The sequence below is a fragment of the Poeciliopsis prolifica genome, unplaced genomic scaffold, assembly GCF_027474105.1.
Source record: "Poeciliopsis prolifica strain line A6 unplaced genomic scaffold, Auburn_PproV2 SCAFFOLD005, whole genome shotgun sequence".
NCBI lineage: Eukaryota > Metazoa > Chordata > Actinopteri > Cyprinodontiformes > Poeciliidae > Poeciliopsis > Poeciliopsis prolifica.
Genome location: NW_026562380.1, coordinates 17,144,630 through 17,163,813, shown reverse-complemented (window position 1 = coordinate 17,163,813; position 19,184 = coordinate 17,144,630). Strand labels below are relative to the sequence as shown.

The 19,184-nt window shown below is 40.0% G+C and overlaps 1 protein-coding gene across 3 annotated transcripts; it reads left to right on the top strand.

Annotated features, from left to right (window-relative positions):
* The first annotated feature begins 4,482 nt into the window (after positions 1 to 4,482).
* Positions 4,483 to 12,773, top strand: LOC129360020 (uncharacterized). Of its 3 annotated transcripts, none has more exons than XM_055030060.1 (7): positions 4,483 to 4,689; positions 4,798 to 5,028; positions 8,896 to 9,087; positions 10,411 to 10,577; positions 10,689 to 10,838; positions 11,431 to 11,603; positions 11,687 to 12,773. In XM_055030060.1, exons 2-7 carry the CDS (start codon positions 4,813 to 4,815, stop codon positions 12,127 to 12,129), a joined length of 1,341 nt encoding a protein of 446 aa, XP_054886035.1. In that variant the 5' UTR covers positions 4,483 to 4,689; positions 4,798 to 4,812; the 3' UTR covers positions 12,130 to 12,773. The 3 variants fall into 3 exon arrangements, with proteins under 3 accessions (XP_054886035.1, XP_054886034.1, XP_054886036.1); XM_055030059.1 differs by having other exon boundaries at positions 4,484 to 4,689; positions 10,408 to 10,577; XM_055030061.1 differs by lacking the exon at positions 4,483 to 4,689 and adding an exon at positions 8,486 to 8,799 and having other exon boundaries at positions 4,931 to 5,028; positions 10,408 to 10,577.
* The last annotated feature ends 6,411 nt before the right edge of the window (positions 12,774 to 19,184 follow it).

The window sequence follows — 19,184 nt, the reverse complement described above, 5'->3', positions numbered from 1 at the left end:
AGTATTTAATCTCCTTTTGTGGTTGACATGGAGCGTCTTGGCTGCTGTCTTCTGCTATAAATTCTTCAGACACTGACAGCCTGGTGTGACCTGCCATCATTTACTGCACTGTAATGTGATGGATGTAAGTGAGGCACTGAGTTACTTGTACTGATACTGCAATGTATCATGGGACTGTTTTGATTTCCGATGAAAATCTTTTTGTGAGCCCTGGTGCGACTACAGCTGCAAACAGAGCTCAGTCAAAATCTCAAAATACTTTGCTGACTTAAAAACTTAACCGGCCTGCGCCAGATAGAAATTCTTTGAAACGTAATTTTAGATGTAGAAAATGTCATTTTTATTTAAGAGAAAAGAAAATGACAAATTTTCAGCACTTTTAGGGCATTAGGACGACATTAGACAAGCATAAAGACAGAATTGTATAAGACAAACGTGCTCTAAAATATTCCACTCTGATTCTTTTCAAAACCTTTACTTTGAATGTGCAAATTGAAAAAAAAAAGAAAAGAAATTCTAACTTATACCCAAAAATCTTGAGCCTATGCACTCACCTTGTCATGTTTTCATGAGCTGAATGTCTCATTATGCCCCTTGTTAAGATAAATTTGTAATTATCTCCTGGCGTACAGATTTCTCCACGAGAAGAAGAGTGGACACATATTAGGTCAGCTAATTAAGTCGGAGAGTCTCATGGTCAGAAATGGTGTCACGTCCAAGTGCCATGGAGAAAACTTAAATGACCATTAATTGGATGAAACTTAGAACAGGCGATAACATTTTTATTGAGGCAGGATTTAGGAGCTTTGCATCACTTTGCTTTATTATAAGCTTAATCTCCATTTTATGCGAAGAAGAAGAATGGCATCGATACTTTTCAATAGCTGCCATTTGCAATAATTAGCTCCACTGCTTGATAAGTGAACACAGCAGAGTCACAAAATTGATGCCGACTCCTGCAGCAGTCAAATTCTGATTTATTACTGTACATTAGGCTTGTTTTTATTCTCCACCCTGCTCTGTGGATGGAGTAGATGGAGGCCATTAAATGCTTCAGGGGAGAAGGTGGTGGTGTTAAGGGGGGACTGGTGCAGGGGGTGGTGGGCGGGCAATAAAAAATGCATAAATTGGACAGAAAGCAAGAATATAAGGGCGGTAATGGCCAAAATGTAGAAGAAAAGGTTAAACTGATGACTAACGACGCAGAAAAACAGCAGCATTTTTTCGCAGCTTCATCATGTTCGCTAATTAGAGTCGACGTTGACGCAGTGTATCAGCATGCGTGCGTGCGTGTGTTAGATAAAAGCCTTAATGTCTGCACAGCTTTACACAATCAGCCAAACAGAAACCCTTTTCCCTAACAGCATAAAGGAAAGGATGAATGAAGTGTGTCCGGCAGTGATCAGCAAGGGTGGGGCCGGTTTTAACGGATTTGCTGTAATCTGTTATCAATCGACTGGGATGTATGAACTTATGTGAAAAATCTAAAATAAAATGAAGCAATTTTAATGTAAATTTGACAGAAGTAGCAGAGTTGGTGGGGAGAAGGGGGGGCCTACCGTTTTCCAGTGGCTCATGGGAGAAGGGCGGACGTATCTTAGGGTATGTATGTTATGGGGTTGGCCTCAAAAAAGGTTTTCTGTAAAGATTACCATGTATTTAGCTCCATCCATCCTCCAATGAACTCTGACTATGTTCCCTGTTCCCACATCATGATACTATCACCACCGTGTGTTACTGTGGGACCGATATGTTCAGAGTGTGAGTGATGTCATTTATCCACCGCAAAAAGCATGTTAAAAACCAAAAAGTCCAAAAAGTTGAAATTTGGTTTTACTTGATAGGAGCATTGTATTACATTGTTGTTCATGACCAACTTTACACATGATTTCCAACAATATCTCTGTTGACTTCCTTCCTCATTATCGCACCTGCTTTATCTTATGTCCTTCTTTTTCATCCCCCTCTCATCCGTGCCCCTTCTTTTATGGTTTCTTCCCTCTTTTAGCTCTTTTGCTCTCATCATCACCTCGCTCTCAAATGGAAATGTGACCTTTACCGAGAGACAGGAGGTGGAAGTGATGAGCAAAGAAGCCGGGCGGCATGCTGCGTTTTCACCACTTAGTCATGAGGAGCACATGCGTGCTTCCATGGCTGTTTCCAAACGCAGACGCGTGACGTTGGGGAGTGAGCACATTTAAAGATTTATTGCTCTCAGAGGAGCGTGAAGTGTGTCACCGGGCCTTAAGGTCCACGGAGAGACAGCGAGGCGAACACAAACTCCCCGAGCAACAGAGCTGAACGGGTAAACTCTGCTAGGACCTGACAGCAGCCATCAGAGTCAACAGCAGCAGAAGGAACGAAAGGAGGCAGGGAGACGGAGAGAGCAGACCGGCGGGGGAGAGAGAGGAGACGGACATGATGAAAGACCCCCAGCGTCGGTTCACACATGGATCGCTTCACATGCTTGCTCTCTTTAGTTTAGGTTTAAACATTTTAAAAAGATGAACTTGGTGTTGGTCAAAGTCACTTTTTTGTATGCAGATTGAATGTTTCAGTACTCGACACAGAGTGAGAGAGCGACAGGCCGAACGTGCACCAATAGTCAGACAAATTGAAAACACAGAACCATACATTACATTGCACATTTTCACAATCTTTGCAAGAGCCTTCACGTTATAATACCAGAGAGTACAGTTTTGTCCGAGTCAATATCATATTATACTGCGCTATATTGTTTTCTATACATGCATATGCAGCTGACACCTGATTGAGTTTATATTTACGAGTCTACAACAGTTGAAACGTTCAGTAAATATATCTTGTAAGAAACAACAAAAAACACAAAACTATTCTATTGCAATAGAATAGAATATACTACTTAAATATTGAGGTTAGGTTAATATTTTAAATATTAAGGGATTAATATTTAACACCTTAGATATCATCACCTTAATGGTTAAGGTGTTAAATATTATTAATACAAATATAATCATAAGAGATAAAGTTTATAAAATATATACATAAGAGTGATGAAAGTCATCCATTATTTTACTGAATATAAATAAATAAATAAACAAGCACACATGAAAAAATTTAGGGAAAAGTATTTACCTTTTCAATGTGTGAAATAATTGTACATTTATCTCTAGCCAATCACATTTGATTAAAAACATGCGTATGCAAGCACAAACTGTTGATACATTAGTAATAAACACAATCCAGAATAGCAAACTTTTAACTTCCAGCAGCACAAGTGGACATTTGACGAGCGTACTTACTTCCAGAAACACATTTGTTTCTGCTGTGAAGCCAAACGTGGCTTTTGTTAATCACTGGCGACTGCTTCCTTTTCAAATGTGACCTCTGAGCCCCTGCACCATCTGCTGCTTTGCTGCACTAAACGGCGAAGCTCAATAACGTCTGACAGGTGAGGCCGCCACCTCATTTAAAGTCTGGACACAAATAGGTGTGTGCTACCGGAGCAGAATGGCATCACGCACCTGAGGAGACACGCCATAAATTACCAACCGAATAAGGTGTTAACATGGACCTGATGCGCTCCACAAGACAGCCTAGAGGGCTCCATCAAGCTGCAGCTGTTTTACACACAAAACCCTGACCCGACAGCACTCAAGTCCTTGTTCCAGTTTAAAAAAAGAACATCTCTTACTACGCTACATAAAATCCCAAATCCCCTTGGCCCATATTTTATCAAGTAAAAACATCACGGCCATCGTTCCATTTAGCTAAAAAAAAAAAAAAAAAAAAAAAAGCCAAAAGCCCTTGGCCCATTTTTCAATGTTTAACACGGTGCTAAAAAGTGTGCAGCTGCTCCAAGGACCTTAAGTCATTATGATTTCCTTTAAGATATTTCTAAGAGAGAGTGCAAGACAGGTACTCCAATGGGTGTTGATGCTTTTATACACTGGTATAAACATATATGGGGGACCGCAAGGTCCATAATCCAGTAAACTGATTAATCATTAAAAACAGCTAAAGACAGGCACCAGCTAGCCGTATCAGCAGGGATTAGAAGTGAATGCAAGAAATGCTTTAAATAAACATTTTTTTATTGACATGCTTTAGTATTGCACAGTTTGAATAAAATTAAGTCATTGTGGACTGAAGCAAAGGAGCTACGTCAAAACAACAAAAATAATTGTGCATTATTAAACTAATAAAAAAATATTGGTAATTTTCATTAGGAAAACATTTTCATTGCATTTGATAAATTATGGAATTATTTAAGTAATTATATTAAAAACTGTTTTATTTATTTATAATAAACTTAAGTTGTGCAGATAATAACTTGCTCGTGATATTTTGACTCTCCTCATGTAGGTTAGTACAACTTTCTCAGGCTGAGTTGAGTCTGTGTACTTCCAGGTTTTTACCACCAGGAGGCAGTGCAGTTTTGCTGCAAAGCTCCAGTGCGCCGCTGTGTTGTCTTGGTGAATGTCGTTTCCGCTGCACCAGGAAAATAGAACAGAAGAAGAAGAAAAGAGGAAGTGAGAAAGCAAAACATACCCACAGTGGCAGGAGGCTTCTGCTGTGAGAGAGAAATAATCCAGATGCCATTAGATTTTTAAAAAACGTGTAGAGCGCTGATTTAGAGCTGTTTTCGCAATATTCCGAATATTTACTTTAATCAGTAAATGTTGACTGACTAAAGGAAAACATGTCATGGTCAGTTCACTTTTTTTCTCTGTAAAATCTTAATATTTTTAGATGATGCTTCTATTAGCTTAGGAAAGAAGCTGTGACTTCCCTTTTTTGAAATCTATTTCCTTGCAGATCCTGGGATAAACAATGAATATATACGCAAATATAAACGGCATCATGGGCCAGTTCATGTCATCCGAAAAAGAGCTTGCTGAGCTGAAGACGACAGCTGGCTCTGTCTTGTATGGCGCCATGTTGGAGGAGGGGGCGGTTCCTGACCTCGCAGTGGTGCATCCTCTGCTCCTAGCCAATCAAAATGAGGATTCCGTCTCCCAGGCCAGCCTTCAAGAACACCTGAAACAGGTAAACACCTTTTAAACGTGTTCATCCCGTTCCATCTGATGTAAAAAAAAAATAATAATAAAATAAAATGATCATCATACTTGCAATGTATTGTATTGTCATGGACTGGGCCTGTTTTGGTTCCCAGGACCTGAACTTGCAGTAATTTATGGAACCTTGAATTTTGCTCGTTACCGAGGAAGGAAAAGCCCAGGCGTCAGCCATTAAGCAAGTGAAAAAAGAAGATTTTGGAGTGGCCTATTCAAAGGCCGGTGTTATGCCGAGAAATGCATGCCTGCCGAGAATTGCATCCCCTGTCGGGAGCGCGCATCGCTCTAAACTCTCGCATATTGATGAGTAAACGGGCTGAAATCCGACCGAAGAGGAAACTTTTAAAGATATTCGTAACATTATCACGTTTATTAATCATGTAAGCGCTAAAATTGTGGGTTTTATTTCGCAAATTAATTGAAATAAACACTGATTTTTTCACGTTTATTGAGCCATATTTGTCGAACGTTCTTCAGTGTCTGATGAACAAGTTTTTCGCAGCTGCTTTGAAATTCCAAGATTTTTCTTTTACACCATAATAGCTTAAAACTTTACAAAACCGAGGCCCAATCCCAATTACGTAGAACATTTTATATCACGCTTAGATATTAATTTCTTAGATTTTAATTTCTGAGCCTGCTAATATTTGCATCCCCTGTCTATTGTCCTGTTCATATGAAACTTATAGTGGTAACTCAGGGAACAAGTGTCATTATGTAGAAAAAATGTAATTTCCAAGTTAGCAGGGGATGCAATTTTTGGCAATATGGATTTTCAGCTTGCCAAAAATTGCATCCCCTCTATTTTCATCAAATATTTTCAGAATGATATTAAACTAATACCAGTAGTTCAAAGAACTACTCTGGTCATGTAGAAAAACATATTTCACTCTTAACTCATTATTTTTCAGAGTTAGCAGGGGATGCAATTTTTGGCAATATGGATTTTCAGCTAGCCAAAAATTGCATCCTGTTTTCATCAAATATGATCCAATTGAGATGAAACTCATACCAGCAGTTCTTAGAGCTACTCTGGTGATGTAGAAAAAGTTATTTCACTCTCAACTCTGTGTTTCTCCACGTTAGCAGGGGGATGCATTTTCCGGCAATGTGGAATTTCAGGTTGCCAAAAATTGCATCCCCTCTACTTTCATCAAATATGATCCAATTGAGATGAAACTCATACCAGCAATTGAGGGAACAAATGTGATTATATAGAAAAAGCTATTTCACTCATAACTGTTTGTTTTTTTAAGCTTGGGGGGTGCATTTTTTGGCATAGCAAATTATGAGCTGCCGATATTTGCATGCCCTTTTTTTCAGCTCAAAAGTGTCGTACAGATTTGAAAGTCACTCTAGTAGCTCAGAGCATACGTGTCATTGTCTAGAACATTTCATATAACACATTACTATCCTAATTCTCCAAATTGCAGGACATGCATTTTCTGACAATTTTCATTTTGAGCACATTCTCAGATGCATTCAATAATATTTGATGACAATAGCGGGGATGCAGATTTTGGCAACCTGAAATTTCACATTGCCGGAAAATGCATCCCCCTGTTAACTTGGAGAAACATAGAGTTGAGAGTGAAATAACTTTTTCTACATCACCAGAGTAGCTCTAAGAACTGCTGGTATGAGTTTCATCTCAATTGGATCATATTTGATGAAAGTAGAGGGGATGCAATTTTTGGCAAGCTGAAAATCCATATTGCCAAAAATTGCATCCCCTGCTAACTTGGAGAAATAAAGAGTTAAGAGTGAAATACGTTTTTCTACATGACCAGAGTAGTTCTTTGAACTACAGGTATTAGTTTAATATCATTTCAAAAATATTTGATGAAAACAGGGGGGATGCAATTTTTGGAAAGCTGAAAATCCATATTGCCAAAAATTGCATCCCCTGCTAACTTGGATAAATAACGAGTTAAGAGTGAAATAACCTTTTCTACATGACCAGAGTAGTTCTATGAACTACTGGAATTAATTTAATATCATTTCGAAAATATTTCATGAAAACAGGGGGGATGCAAATTTTAGCAAGCTAGAAATCCATATTGCCAAAAGTTGCACCCCCTGCTAACTCTGAGAAATAAAGAGTTAAGAGTGAAATAACTTGTCCTACATGACCAGAGTAGTTGTAAGAACTGCTGGTATGAGTTTCACCTCAATTGGATCATATTTGATGAAAACAGGGGGGATGCAAATTTTGGCAAGCTAGAAATCCATATTGCCAAAATTTGCATCCCTGCTAACTTGGAAATTACATTTTTTCTACATAATGACACTTGTTCCCTGAGTTACCACTATAAGTTTCATATGAACAGGACAATAGACAGGGGATGCAAATATTAGCAGGCTCAGAAATTAAAATGCATCTCCCCTACATTAATACACTAGACAGCTAAGCGTGATATAAAATGTTCTACGTAATTGGGATTGGGCCTCGGTTTTGTAAAGTTTTAAGCTATTATGGTGTTAAAAGAAAAATCTTGGAATTTCAAAGCAGCTGCGGAGAACTTGTTCATCAGACACTGAAGAACGTTCGACAAATATGGCTCAGTAAACGTGAAAAAAATCAGTGTTTATTTCAATTAATTTGCGAAATAAAACCCACAATTTTAGCGCTTACATGATTAATAAACGTGATAATGTTACCAATATTTTTAAAAGTTTCCTCTTCGGTCGGATTTCAGCCCGTTTACTCGTCAATATGCGAGAGTTTAGAGCGATGCGCGCTCCCGCGACAGGGGATGCAATTCTCGGCAGGCATGCATTTCTCGGCATAACACCGGACTTGAATTCGACTGCATCAAAAAGACTGTTTCTGCTCTACTCGTGGACAATTGTGACAACAATGAATTGTGGTGAATCAATTACTGAAGTAATCACCAACAAATTTAGTAAGTTATTAATCATTAAGAACAGACTCAAAACAAGGTCATTTGCTGAAAGAGCAAAAGACTCAGAGCAGCAATTAAGCTAAAACTGAAAAAAAAATGTATAGATTTTGCATTTAAGAATAAAAAAAAGTATTTGTACATCTATCTCAGAACTCCTCAAGTGACATAGTTTTAGTTTCACTTTGGTCAAATATTTTTTAAATAAATTAAAATATTCTATTGGACAACCTTTCACATCCAATTATTAATGTAAACTGTACTGATGGTAAGTCAATTTGTTGATGATCTAAAATTTTGAAGGGCAACTATAAAGAAAAAACTGAAAATATATTGTTATATTGTATTATTCACTACACTGTGTATGTAATGAATCAGTCTACTTTTCTTAAAGTACTTAAAGAGCGGCATCGAATAAATCAGCCTGTCCTGCTCCTGAGGTTGATTTAATAAATATTTAATTTCACTTTTTGTATTCCATTACTGACATGACACATGTTTTCAATGATATTCCGATTTCTTGAGATGCACCTGCGGTCCGACGGAAGCGAAGCACAGAGACTCGGTGTGGAAAACGTCTGAGTGGATGAAATGCTCATTGATCGGCCCTAAATCCACTGAAGTGCAGGCGGAGATTAACGGGAGGAGCGGGCCGAGGCTGTTTCCTTGAATCAGTTAATAAAGAGGGATTGTGCAAAGTGAAGCAGAACTCTATAAAAGAGAAAGAAAGACTCGGAGGCCTGCTGGGGATTGTGACGAGGTCACCTATTGATACACAGGGAAACCAGGGACCAATATGATGACGATGATGATGACAAAACAGTTTTTTTTTTTATTAGGTAACAGTAAACATTTTACCTCAGCTCTTGTGTGCTTTTTTTGTTTGTTTGTTTTTTAACAAAAATACAATTACATATTTGCTTTATTTCCTTCAGATTCAGAGTGACCTTGGCAAGCGGGCACCCACCTACCTCAGGGATCTGATTGGTCGACTGTCTGCCTTCTCCGATGAGCCACGCCTGGCTGGCTTGGTGGGTTTAGCGATCACCATGGTGATGGACATGGCCTGGTCGTCGAAACAGTCCGCAGGAGTGAAAGGGAGGCCAGCGGCTTCGTCGTCGTGTCAGGTAAAGCATCTGTTCCAGCGCGGAGGGAAATATGGCTTCAAAAATGGCTTCTTGAAATATTAACAAATTTTATTAATGCATTTATGTTCTGATTTATTTCAGAACAAATTGATGACATAATTTTAGAGAATTACCAAAAAATAGATTCAGCCAACTTTCAGCACAACCAACCTTGAGCTCTGACTCGTTTTCCACCATGTCTTAAGTGTTTCTGTGTCACTCTCGTAACAACAATCTTCAGTGCAGACTACATTACAGAATGAAGAGGACTCAAAAGATATATTATTTATGTTCTTAAAGTGAAATTGTAGTCACCCAGAGCTGGCAATGTCAAAGCTTTTACAAAAACTGGATATTGCAAATTAGTTGCAAAGAAACTCCACGCATCCCTGTTTATTTTTCATTGCAAATAAACATGAACAACATTAAATTAAAATTAAAATCCTTTAATGTTGATATATAGCATCTAAATAACATCCACATGTGTCTGGACTTTGGCAAAAGCTGCATGAAAAGTGCGGAGACAGCAAATGCATCAAAGGTGTGAAGAACTATTTTATGGCTGGAAAGTGTTAGGATGTAACCATGGAAACCTTGCCGATGGCCTTTCAAGATGGTGAAGCAGAAGGTCAAGTGTTGTACAAGCCAAACTTTTTCTTGTGCTCTGCAGCTTTCTTGCTAGTTTATGTTTGAGCACCAACTCGAATGATTGGACTTTTTTTTAGGGCTTCTTGTCGCTTTAGATCCAAACAAGTTGCCACAGGCCCCCAACTCAATATTTACACTCGCATGTGAAAATGGCTACCAACAGATGCACAGTTATGCAACCGTACATCTTTGAAAAGCAGAAGTGGGGCCTCCTGTGAAACCAACAAGAATGCAGCAAGTGGTTTCTGGACGGTAAGTCACCAACAAAACACTACATATACTGTGCAGCGTATGCAATGATAAAAACATTTGACTGAACAGGCCGGAGCTCTGCTTGGGTTGCTAGGTGACGGACTGGGCCTGCTGATTGGTGATGTCACATTTAGGAGGCTTTTAAAACAGCTCAATAAAAACATAAACTTATTGCCAAAAACAGATTGTTGGACTTTTATAATCACTTGTGTTGTGATTAGAGGAATAAAAATGTACAAAATTTGAATTGCGCATAATAGGTCACCTTTAATATTTCTCATAACTTTTGCATTGCGTTTTTTTCCCCCCAACTTTGACTGCGATGAAGTTGCATGTGTCTTAAATTGGTCTTGTTTTTCGCCTTTGATATCAAATGCCCTTCAGTTACACCTTTTTAAAATGCTTGAACATGTTTTGCAGCAGACAGTGTGGGAGCTGCAGGAGGTGATGGAGGAGTACCTGAAGCGGTGCAGGATCAGCCTGAGCGACAAGAGGAGGCTGATCGAGGACTCGGCCCGGCTCGAGGCCCAGCTGAGCCTCATCCTCACTCGGCTGAAGACCTGTCTGCTCGGGGGCGGCTGTGACTCCAGGTACAGTGCCGAGAAGGAACTGACGGAGTGGAAAGGCAACGCGTTTGACACGCGCATCACACAAGAGGCTGTGACGGGTTAGACGGCTCTTCTTTCTGTCCGATCCTGCAGATCTCTAAGACACTGGGCCTGCGGAGCCGCATTTCACACCCAGATGCTGGTTCATCTCGCTTGTTTTGAGGACAAAGCGGAGCCTTTATCTGCAAGGGCAGCAATGGATCAGTACCTGGAAGACCTCAAACAGATCATAACTGCCTACAGGTGATGGCTGGATGGAGGGAATAAGCGAGGCACTAATGATAGGATGATTAGATGAATGCCTGGATTGATTTATGAATGGATTGAAGGAGCATAGACACTCAAATATGCCAAATTGTGCTGTTTAGTGTTTCTGCCAAATGATGGGAAACGTATGAAAACTCGTGATAATTATCTCTTTCTTTTTCTTTTTTTTGACACCATCTCCGAGAAACAAAAACATAAGTGTTCTGCGGAAGCCTGGCCTTTACGCAGCGCGCTGGTAGTGGGAGCCAGAGCAAGAGCAGAGACGGATTTTCAATATTATTCAATATTCAGCTTAGCTCTGTCAGGAAAAGTGCAGCGCCAACATTTCAGCTCGAGGTTAGTCAGTAAAGATATCCTGGCAGCCTGTCAATAGCTGCAACTCTTACATAATCAACACCGCACATGGAAAATTAGACATAAACTTTGTGACACTGCTCCACAAAGTGCTGATTTAGTGCTTTGGGCGTTAATTGGTGAGAACTTTTAGGACGCGTCTCGTCAAATGTCTCATAAGGCAACACATCCATCATCGTTCTGTTCTGCCAGATCTTGATCTTTCTTCTTTCAGGTGTTATAAATCTACTACCGTCTGTGTTCTGAAATGCCGAGGAGGTCTTCTGGCAAAATCTGACCATTCCCAAGACGTGCCAGAGGAGGGCGCCATGACAGGACTCACTGTGACGGACAGAGAGACGGGAAAGAGCGTGACCATGGCGCTGTCTGTCCTGGAGGACGAGATCGGTACAGTTTGTTTGTTGACTCTGCCAAATGTTCCTCTATGCATTAGTTGGGCTGTTTTTACTGAAATAAACTGCATTTACCAGGTCGCAGAAAGCTAGATTCTGGCACAGTCACATCCTCCCAAGTTAACCTCGACCTCATCACTTCAGATCACTACTCTCAGGCATACCTAGACCACCTTTTCTCTAACAAAGGACCGGTGGCAGAGCTGGAGAATTACTTTGTCAACGCTAGCGAGAGACTGGCAATGCACAGAACCGATCTGCAACGTAAAAACAAGACGGGCGCGAGGAAAGTTGTAGAAAAAAGCGAAGATGGGTCAGACGAGGCCCAGGCACTATCTGACAAAGAAAGAGCAGAAACGAAACCAAAAGGAGAAGAACCAAAGGAAAGCAGTGAGCGAGATGCGAGTTTAAAGTTGAGCATCGTCGAAACGGAGCCAGAGGAAAGCCTCACCCGCACACAGCCGGATTCAGCAAGCACAGAAGGCTCGAGAAGTCGGTCCGCTGCTGCTGAAGGGAAATGAAAAGCTGCTCTCATGTAGTTGAAAATCTGACTTTTATTGTTTGTAATTCACTCAGAAATAAGATTTTTATTGATTTGCTAGCAGAGTAGCAAACCTGAGTGGCAACCACCAGGGCTACAGAAAAATCAATTGCTCCGTGCCAGAATCTGCAGTATCACAACCGACTGGAGGCTAGAGTAAACTTTGGTTTCCAGTATTGTTATGAAATGTGTTCAGCTTCCTGTTAAAGACAAAAAGCTGGTTTACTGTTTTAAAAAGTGGCCTTCAGCTTGGTTCTGGTTCCACTCATCTTCATCTTGACAACCAAAGATTCTCTATGGGGTTTAAGTCTCCTACAAACTCCAAATGCGTTTTTCTTCACAATTCTATCAGAACTGTTTTTGTTCGTTTGTTCACCTTTTTTTGTGCCACACGTTTTCCTTCCACTTAATTTAAATGCTTGGAAACTGAAACACTGCTAATCAGCACTATTTTCCTTTTATTGTTCTAAGTCAAAACAACATTTCTGCGTAAAGACGATGCAGCTGTTTTTGCTGACCATATGCAACAGATATCTTTCCGTTTGTGTGGAGCCGAATTTTCAGTTTTCATGTGCTGCAAGCCAAACTTATGAAAATAAACAGAAATAAAATCTTCAATACAAATCTGTCTGTCTGTATTTATTTGGTTAGTTTAAACTTAAGTTGATTTCTGAACTAAACGTTCTCCTCCATTTTACAATTTGTACTGTTCCAGTGAAAATGATCAGAACAAATGAAACAAATACCCCAGAGGATTAGTACTACTACTACATTTTGAGAAAGTTGACGTACAACGAGCTCAGAAAAACTAGCGTCTGAGATTGAAAAAAAAAAAAAAAAACCTAACAAAAAACAATGTGCTAAATGAACATGGGAAAACGTTTACGACACAAATTGACGTAATAGAGTAATAATTTTCAGGAGTTAATTTCACTCTGCAATTTACTTTTACTTTATTTTTCCTACACTACTTTTCCTTGCTCATTTGTTTTTATTTGCAGTTCATCTTTTCTTGTCTGGTTCACTATTAAGTTGAGCCACAAATGTTAACTGCTTGGCACGTATAAACTGCATTGTTACGCCGAGACCACTTTGCTTAACACTGCCATTTATAACTTTGTCTGCATTAACGATCCATATTAAAAGGAAAGACCTTTCTGGGAAATAAATGTGAGACGACAGAACAAAAGTTTTCGTCTCGTCTCAAACTGCCTGTGCAAAACTTCAGCTGCGGCGTCTCACTTTGTCTGCAAGTGTCAATTGAATTTGCACAATATATATAATGTGCACATAAGTTTCACACACACACGGAAAAAAATCAAATTTATCCTTAGTGTCTTTCAACATTTATTCATGGCTTGAACGTCTTTGCTTTAATAGATTTATGTTTTTGTGTATCTTCACCCTCCTATACATGTCCAAACCATCTCAACGTTTTTCTCTTGTAAAACTGATTCGTATCTCGGCCTTTATGCTGACATGTTGGCGAACGAGTCAAAAGATGAATGAAAGCAGGAAGGAAGAACATCTTGTGGAACACCAAGTCTTGTCATGTCTTTAAATTGAGGTTACTTCTTGTCTGAGAGCCTCAAATTAGTCAAAAAATAGTTTTTGACTCAGTTACTTAGAAAATGTAATCAAATAAGGGCTGTCCAAGCACTGAGAATGCTGAGGTGAGTTAATGTTTATTAGGGCAGATAGAGTGTCTGCATCGTACAGGCTGACATTAAGTAGTGTCTTGGTCATTACGGTATTTTTTTGGGTGGCATATGCGAGAATTTCTTTACAGCAGAACACAGGATACAATATCTCTGTCTAACGTAGTCCTGTCACAATAATCAATAAATCATGGAGAGATGAGAAACATGTAAATGGGGAGCTGGTGACTATCACAAGAGTGAACCACAGTGAGAAGCATTTTCAACAAATGAAGAAAACATGAAACAGTGGCTGGTCTACCAAACTTACTTCAAGTATACTTAGTGATTCATCCAGGTCGTAAAGCACAAATGGCCTCCCAAATAAAAACCTTGCTGCTGACAAAAATAATCCAAAGGCCTGTTTTACAATTTGCTAAAAACACATCTTGATGATTCACAAGACTTACGGGGAAAGATGGGAACTGACAAGGGGAAGTTTTAGGAAGGTGTGCGTCCTGTTTCTCACCACCATCTCTCTGTCCTTGTGCGTGTCTTGTACCGCCCTCACTAACCTCTCTACCCCGCCTGACCTCCTCATGCAGTACCAGCGCTCCTCTCGTTGCACGCCATCGTTTACTTTCACCAGATGCACACAGACACAGGGAAAGTCCCTTAGACTTTTTCCACACTTCTTTGTCAACACCCTGAAGGCAAATATTGCATTTGTAGAGCTCTTTCTCGGCACTGAACCCTCCTGCTGCTGCTTTATCAAGAATTTTTGTCCGAGCTTCCACAGTTCTTTACGCCGTCTTCATCGACGTGGCTCATCGACTTTTACATCTCCGCGATTACCTCTACCCAACATCTCACCCTTCTCGAAGACAAGTCTTTCCTTCTTGCTTCCTTGTTCTCTTTGTTCGTGAGCTTTAGGGAAAAAAACCATTCCTTCTTTTCAACACTCTCCTATTTGTGTCTTTTCTTACACACAGCTTCCCTTGTGGCAGCATGTGCCTGTACCATAAGTTACAATCAATAGACATAGATAAAAAAAAAAAAAAAAAGAAATAATAGAATGCACCAATGTGTAGGGTTTTTATTGAAGAACAGCACATTGTCTCATGTGGTGGTGCATGCATTAACATTTGTGAGTGTTGTATACATGGAAGCGTTATGAAAACACGTGAGGGTTTTGTCCAGTGATGGTTTCTGGAGAAAACAAGAACAGTTTCTGGCTGTTGGTCCTGGTTTTGGGTGATCCTGTAGCATATCCAGAGGAAAGCGATGCATTATGTTAGGATGCTCCTGATAGATGAGTGGTAAAAAGTCACCACTGCTTTCTTATAGGCCACATTTCTCCACGCGCTTCAGAAAGCAGCCCACTCAGCCACAACGGAGCTCAAAACAACTTGTGCACGCGCCAACTCTCGTAAAGGCTTGTCAAAAAACAGACATCCTGCAGTATCAACTTTATTTAGTAGATTTCACTGTGAGAACAGTCGGCTGTACGATAGACAAGTATGCAAACCAAACTTTGCCATTTTATTGTCAGCCTTTTGATGAGGAAAGCATCCATGGTTTCTACTGATTAGTAACCAGAGAACGCCCCCACCATGATGTAGCTACTTCGACTTTCTGCTCCAGTGTAGAAATCATGTGGCGTGAATTCAGGCAAAGTCGGTGATTTGCTCAAATCAACAAACGAAAGGTGGGAGGAATTCGGTTTCTAAGCTCGCCAATTCCATATTTGTAGTTTATGAACCCCAACTAGAGAACGAGTTTGCTTGACTTGAGCAAATAGAAACCAAAGCTGCACTGGCAAAGACAATCAGAGTCGCTCTGTTTGATTTTCCGACATCCATCGTGGCGCCTGAACCTGCTCAGGTAGCACACAGTTGGGAAATTGAAAGGTTGATGAGCGATGGGAGTGTTAACATACTATGCTAGAAATGTAAAATTCTGAATTTTCTTACCATTGATGAAGAGGAGACGCTGGCCAGCTTTGTTCATCCTGAAGTCCAATAGCCCCGCCTTTGTCTTTATGATTTTCAGAGCCAAATTATTCATTGTTCTGGCATAAGGTGATCCATCAACGCAAGAAGTTCTGGGTCTGAAATCAGAAAAACCAATGAATTCCCATCTTTGAGAGGGAAGATACAACTGAGACCAAAAGTGTTAAAATGAAGAAATTCTATGGAAACAATGTCTTCAAGAAATAAACCCATCTATTGAAAAATATGTTTCAAAATCATTCATAAAGCTGTTGCTGTGCCTAATGTCTCATTGAGATCATTTCCTTAGGCAAGAACATGTGCATTTCCATGCTAGCAGCTCCTATAAAGAAATAATAATCATTTTAAAAAAAGCTTGCCGACATTTAAATAATGTGCTTTTCACCACGTTCCCAGTGAAAGGTCACAGAAGTGCCAACATACCTGCAGAAGACGTGGATGTGAGAGCAGAGGCAAGCAGCAAACGGCGGGGACGTTTTGACTGACATGCTTGAGAGACGTGGCACTTTTCCTTAAGTGCTTCTCACTCCGAGAGGTTGAAAAGATGCTTTCTCGTTCCGAGCTGCTGCCGGGCGGCAGGTGGGCGAGCGGCACAGGAAGCAGCTCTTGTGTGGTGTTAAGAATTAAAACGTGAAGAACTTGATCTTAGCTCGTTAATTAATTCTTAGTCCCGAATTCCTGTGTCTGTGTAAGTGTGCAGAGAGAAAAGAGCAATCATACGACGTCAGACTTCAGATATTCAGAGTTTTATCCAGAGAAAATCAATGCAAGAAGAATGTTACAATAATCATCTCACCTAGAACATCAAAAGTCCAAGACATTACAGAACAGAGACAAAGAACTGAGTAAAAAAGACAGAAGATGCATCCTCCGGGAAAACTCTCACCCAGCACAAAGAGATTCCAACTTCTGCTGTAAACCAAATCATTTTATAGAATGCGTAATCTCATCATTTAAATATATGCATTAGGAGGTGTGTTCTTTTCCTTTGTGTGGGCTGTCTTAATGTTAATTTTATACCTCCTGCTAAAGAGCCCCAAAAGCAGATATATGGCCCAGCCCTTCTCGTATCAGCCGCTGTCCAGTTTGATATATGATTGCAGCTGCAGCGCTATCTGTGCCTCAAAATGTTTCCACAAGAAAGTAGTTTGTATTTTAACCAAGCTTGCACACAATGTAATGCTAAATAATGACTATAAGTTTGGATCTAATAAGTAACTAATTAAAAACATGCTTAAAGAAATATAGTTAATTCTAATATAGATAAATTATTTATAAAAAGTTTTAAGATCCTAGTGAACTTTTGAACCATGCTCAGGAATTTGTTAATTGCCTGGCATATAGGCTCCTTATCTCAAGAGATCCAAGGAGTCTAGGCCTGTTTTCTGTTTCTTCTGTCTGATCCTCCTTTTAAGAATTTATCTGCGTTTCAGAGATTGAGCCGTTGTTTTTAGTTTTCATCTAAATTTATATGAACCTAGAGTGTACTTTAACTTTCTATGTTATATTTTATATGTGTCAAGCTATCCTGTGCAGTATTGTGCTAACTTAAAATTCTATGTCAACAGTGGCTGTGAGCGAATGTCAAGGCAGGAGTGGGGTAGGCCGAGTGGATTTGTGTGTGCTTTTGAGAGTAAGCATGAGGGTCTGTGTCTGGATTAAAGGGAGATGAAGCATCCAGGCATGAACAAGACGAGTCTGCTTTCTCGACAGCGACTGTGGGTGTGCGTGCGGCAAGCGCAGGCATGTGAGGGGCTGAGAAAATAAGGTATGATGGTGATGGGCAATGGAACTGGTAAACTGGTAAACTGGTGCTGATGTGTGAGTGTGTTCCAGGTTTTGCTGCCAGTGAGTCACGCTTCAAAACTCCAGTTACTGGTCTCTGTTCAATTAATGCTGTCTGACTGGGGTTGCTATTGTTGCTCCTTTATTCTCTCCCACTATTCGTTCGAGCTGCTTAAGGTGACTTTAGCTTTCATTTTGCCACCATTCATGTTGAATTCCCGCTTCATTTTGCCGCACTATTCAATCAGCCGAATCTCGTCATCTCCTTGTTTTAAGGACACAGACGCAGCTCTTTCAAGTGACACTCGCCCAGTTTTTTTTCAAACGCATAATCTCTTAAGCTTATTCTAACACTTCAGCCATCTTTTGATGTACGGTTTGAACATAATCCACATGTTCCAAGAGTGAAGGCAGGATTTGCTCTCAAACATAACCGGTCAAGAGGGATAATGAGCTGCAAAAGTATCGATGTCCTTCGCACCTTTAGATCATGTCATACTTCAGTTTTATCTGCAGACTGAAAACCCTAGGTTAGGGTAGATTTTTTTTTTCAAAACGTTATGTTTAACAATCCTAATCAGATGCTTAGATATGTTTTGAAGATCCTTAAAGCTGCAGCTTGTAAATTTGACAAAAATATGCTCCTGTTTTCAACACAACACTGTGAGACAAATAATCTGTGAAATTGACTGTGTAGTGAGTCATATTTAATAAATTAGAAAATGAGTTTAGATTAGGCTCATTTGTAAGATTAAAAGTACAATCTGAAAAAAAAAACAAAAAAAACCTTTTAGTAGGTATTCCACATACTTTTCAACTTTATTTTTTTTTATCGTTCTGTTGTAATGCTCTAATTTAAACGTCATATTTTCCATCACAAGTGAGTGGAAAAATCACAATCATGAACAGAATAAACAGGCATTCAAACATCTGTGTGTGTAACAATAACTTATATAATGTGTGACACAGTTCCTGAAATACCCGGGCTTTTCAGTGATATTCTAGTTAATTGAACGTTCTGCATTTATTCCCTACATGTCCAGGTCTGTCCGGTCAGGCTTACCCTGACTGCAGGCCGTAAGATCCTAAATGAAATCTCCAAACAATGAAAACATCAACCAGGGACTTACATCGGGGTCTTGACGTGACGAGAAAGTATGTGCCTCTTCAAAGATCAAGAATTATCGTTTTTCAGACTAACGAGTCAAACCGAGTTACCTGAACACCTGAGCAGAGTCTTATTTGTTTGCAGTGGATGCCAGTAATGAATATCGAACAGTATTTCCTTGAACAGGTCACAGGAGGTGCCATGGATTGGTCTTTTTGACGTGAGGACCCATCTCAATGATGTCTGGCATTGACGAGAGCGTCACTGCGACGTCGAGGGTGTTCGCGAACTGAAGGTCCGATCAACGGCACCGACTTGCTGCTCGTCCCGTCTCCCCTCTCCAGCACCGAGTGCGGGTGTTAGTCAGAGGGTGTCTGCCATCGCAGGCTGCATTTTGGTTGTCGAGAGAAGCGTCACCGTGGCAACAGAGAATTGCCACAGTCACTTGAAATCATCACATCGCCCACAACAGAAACCAGTCACTGACACAGAG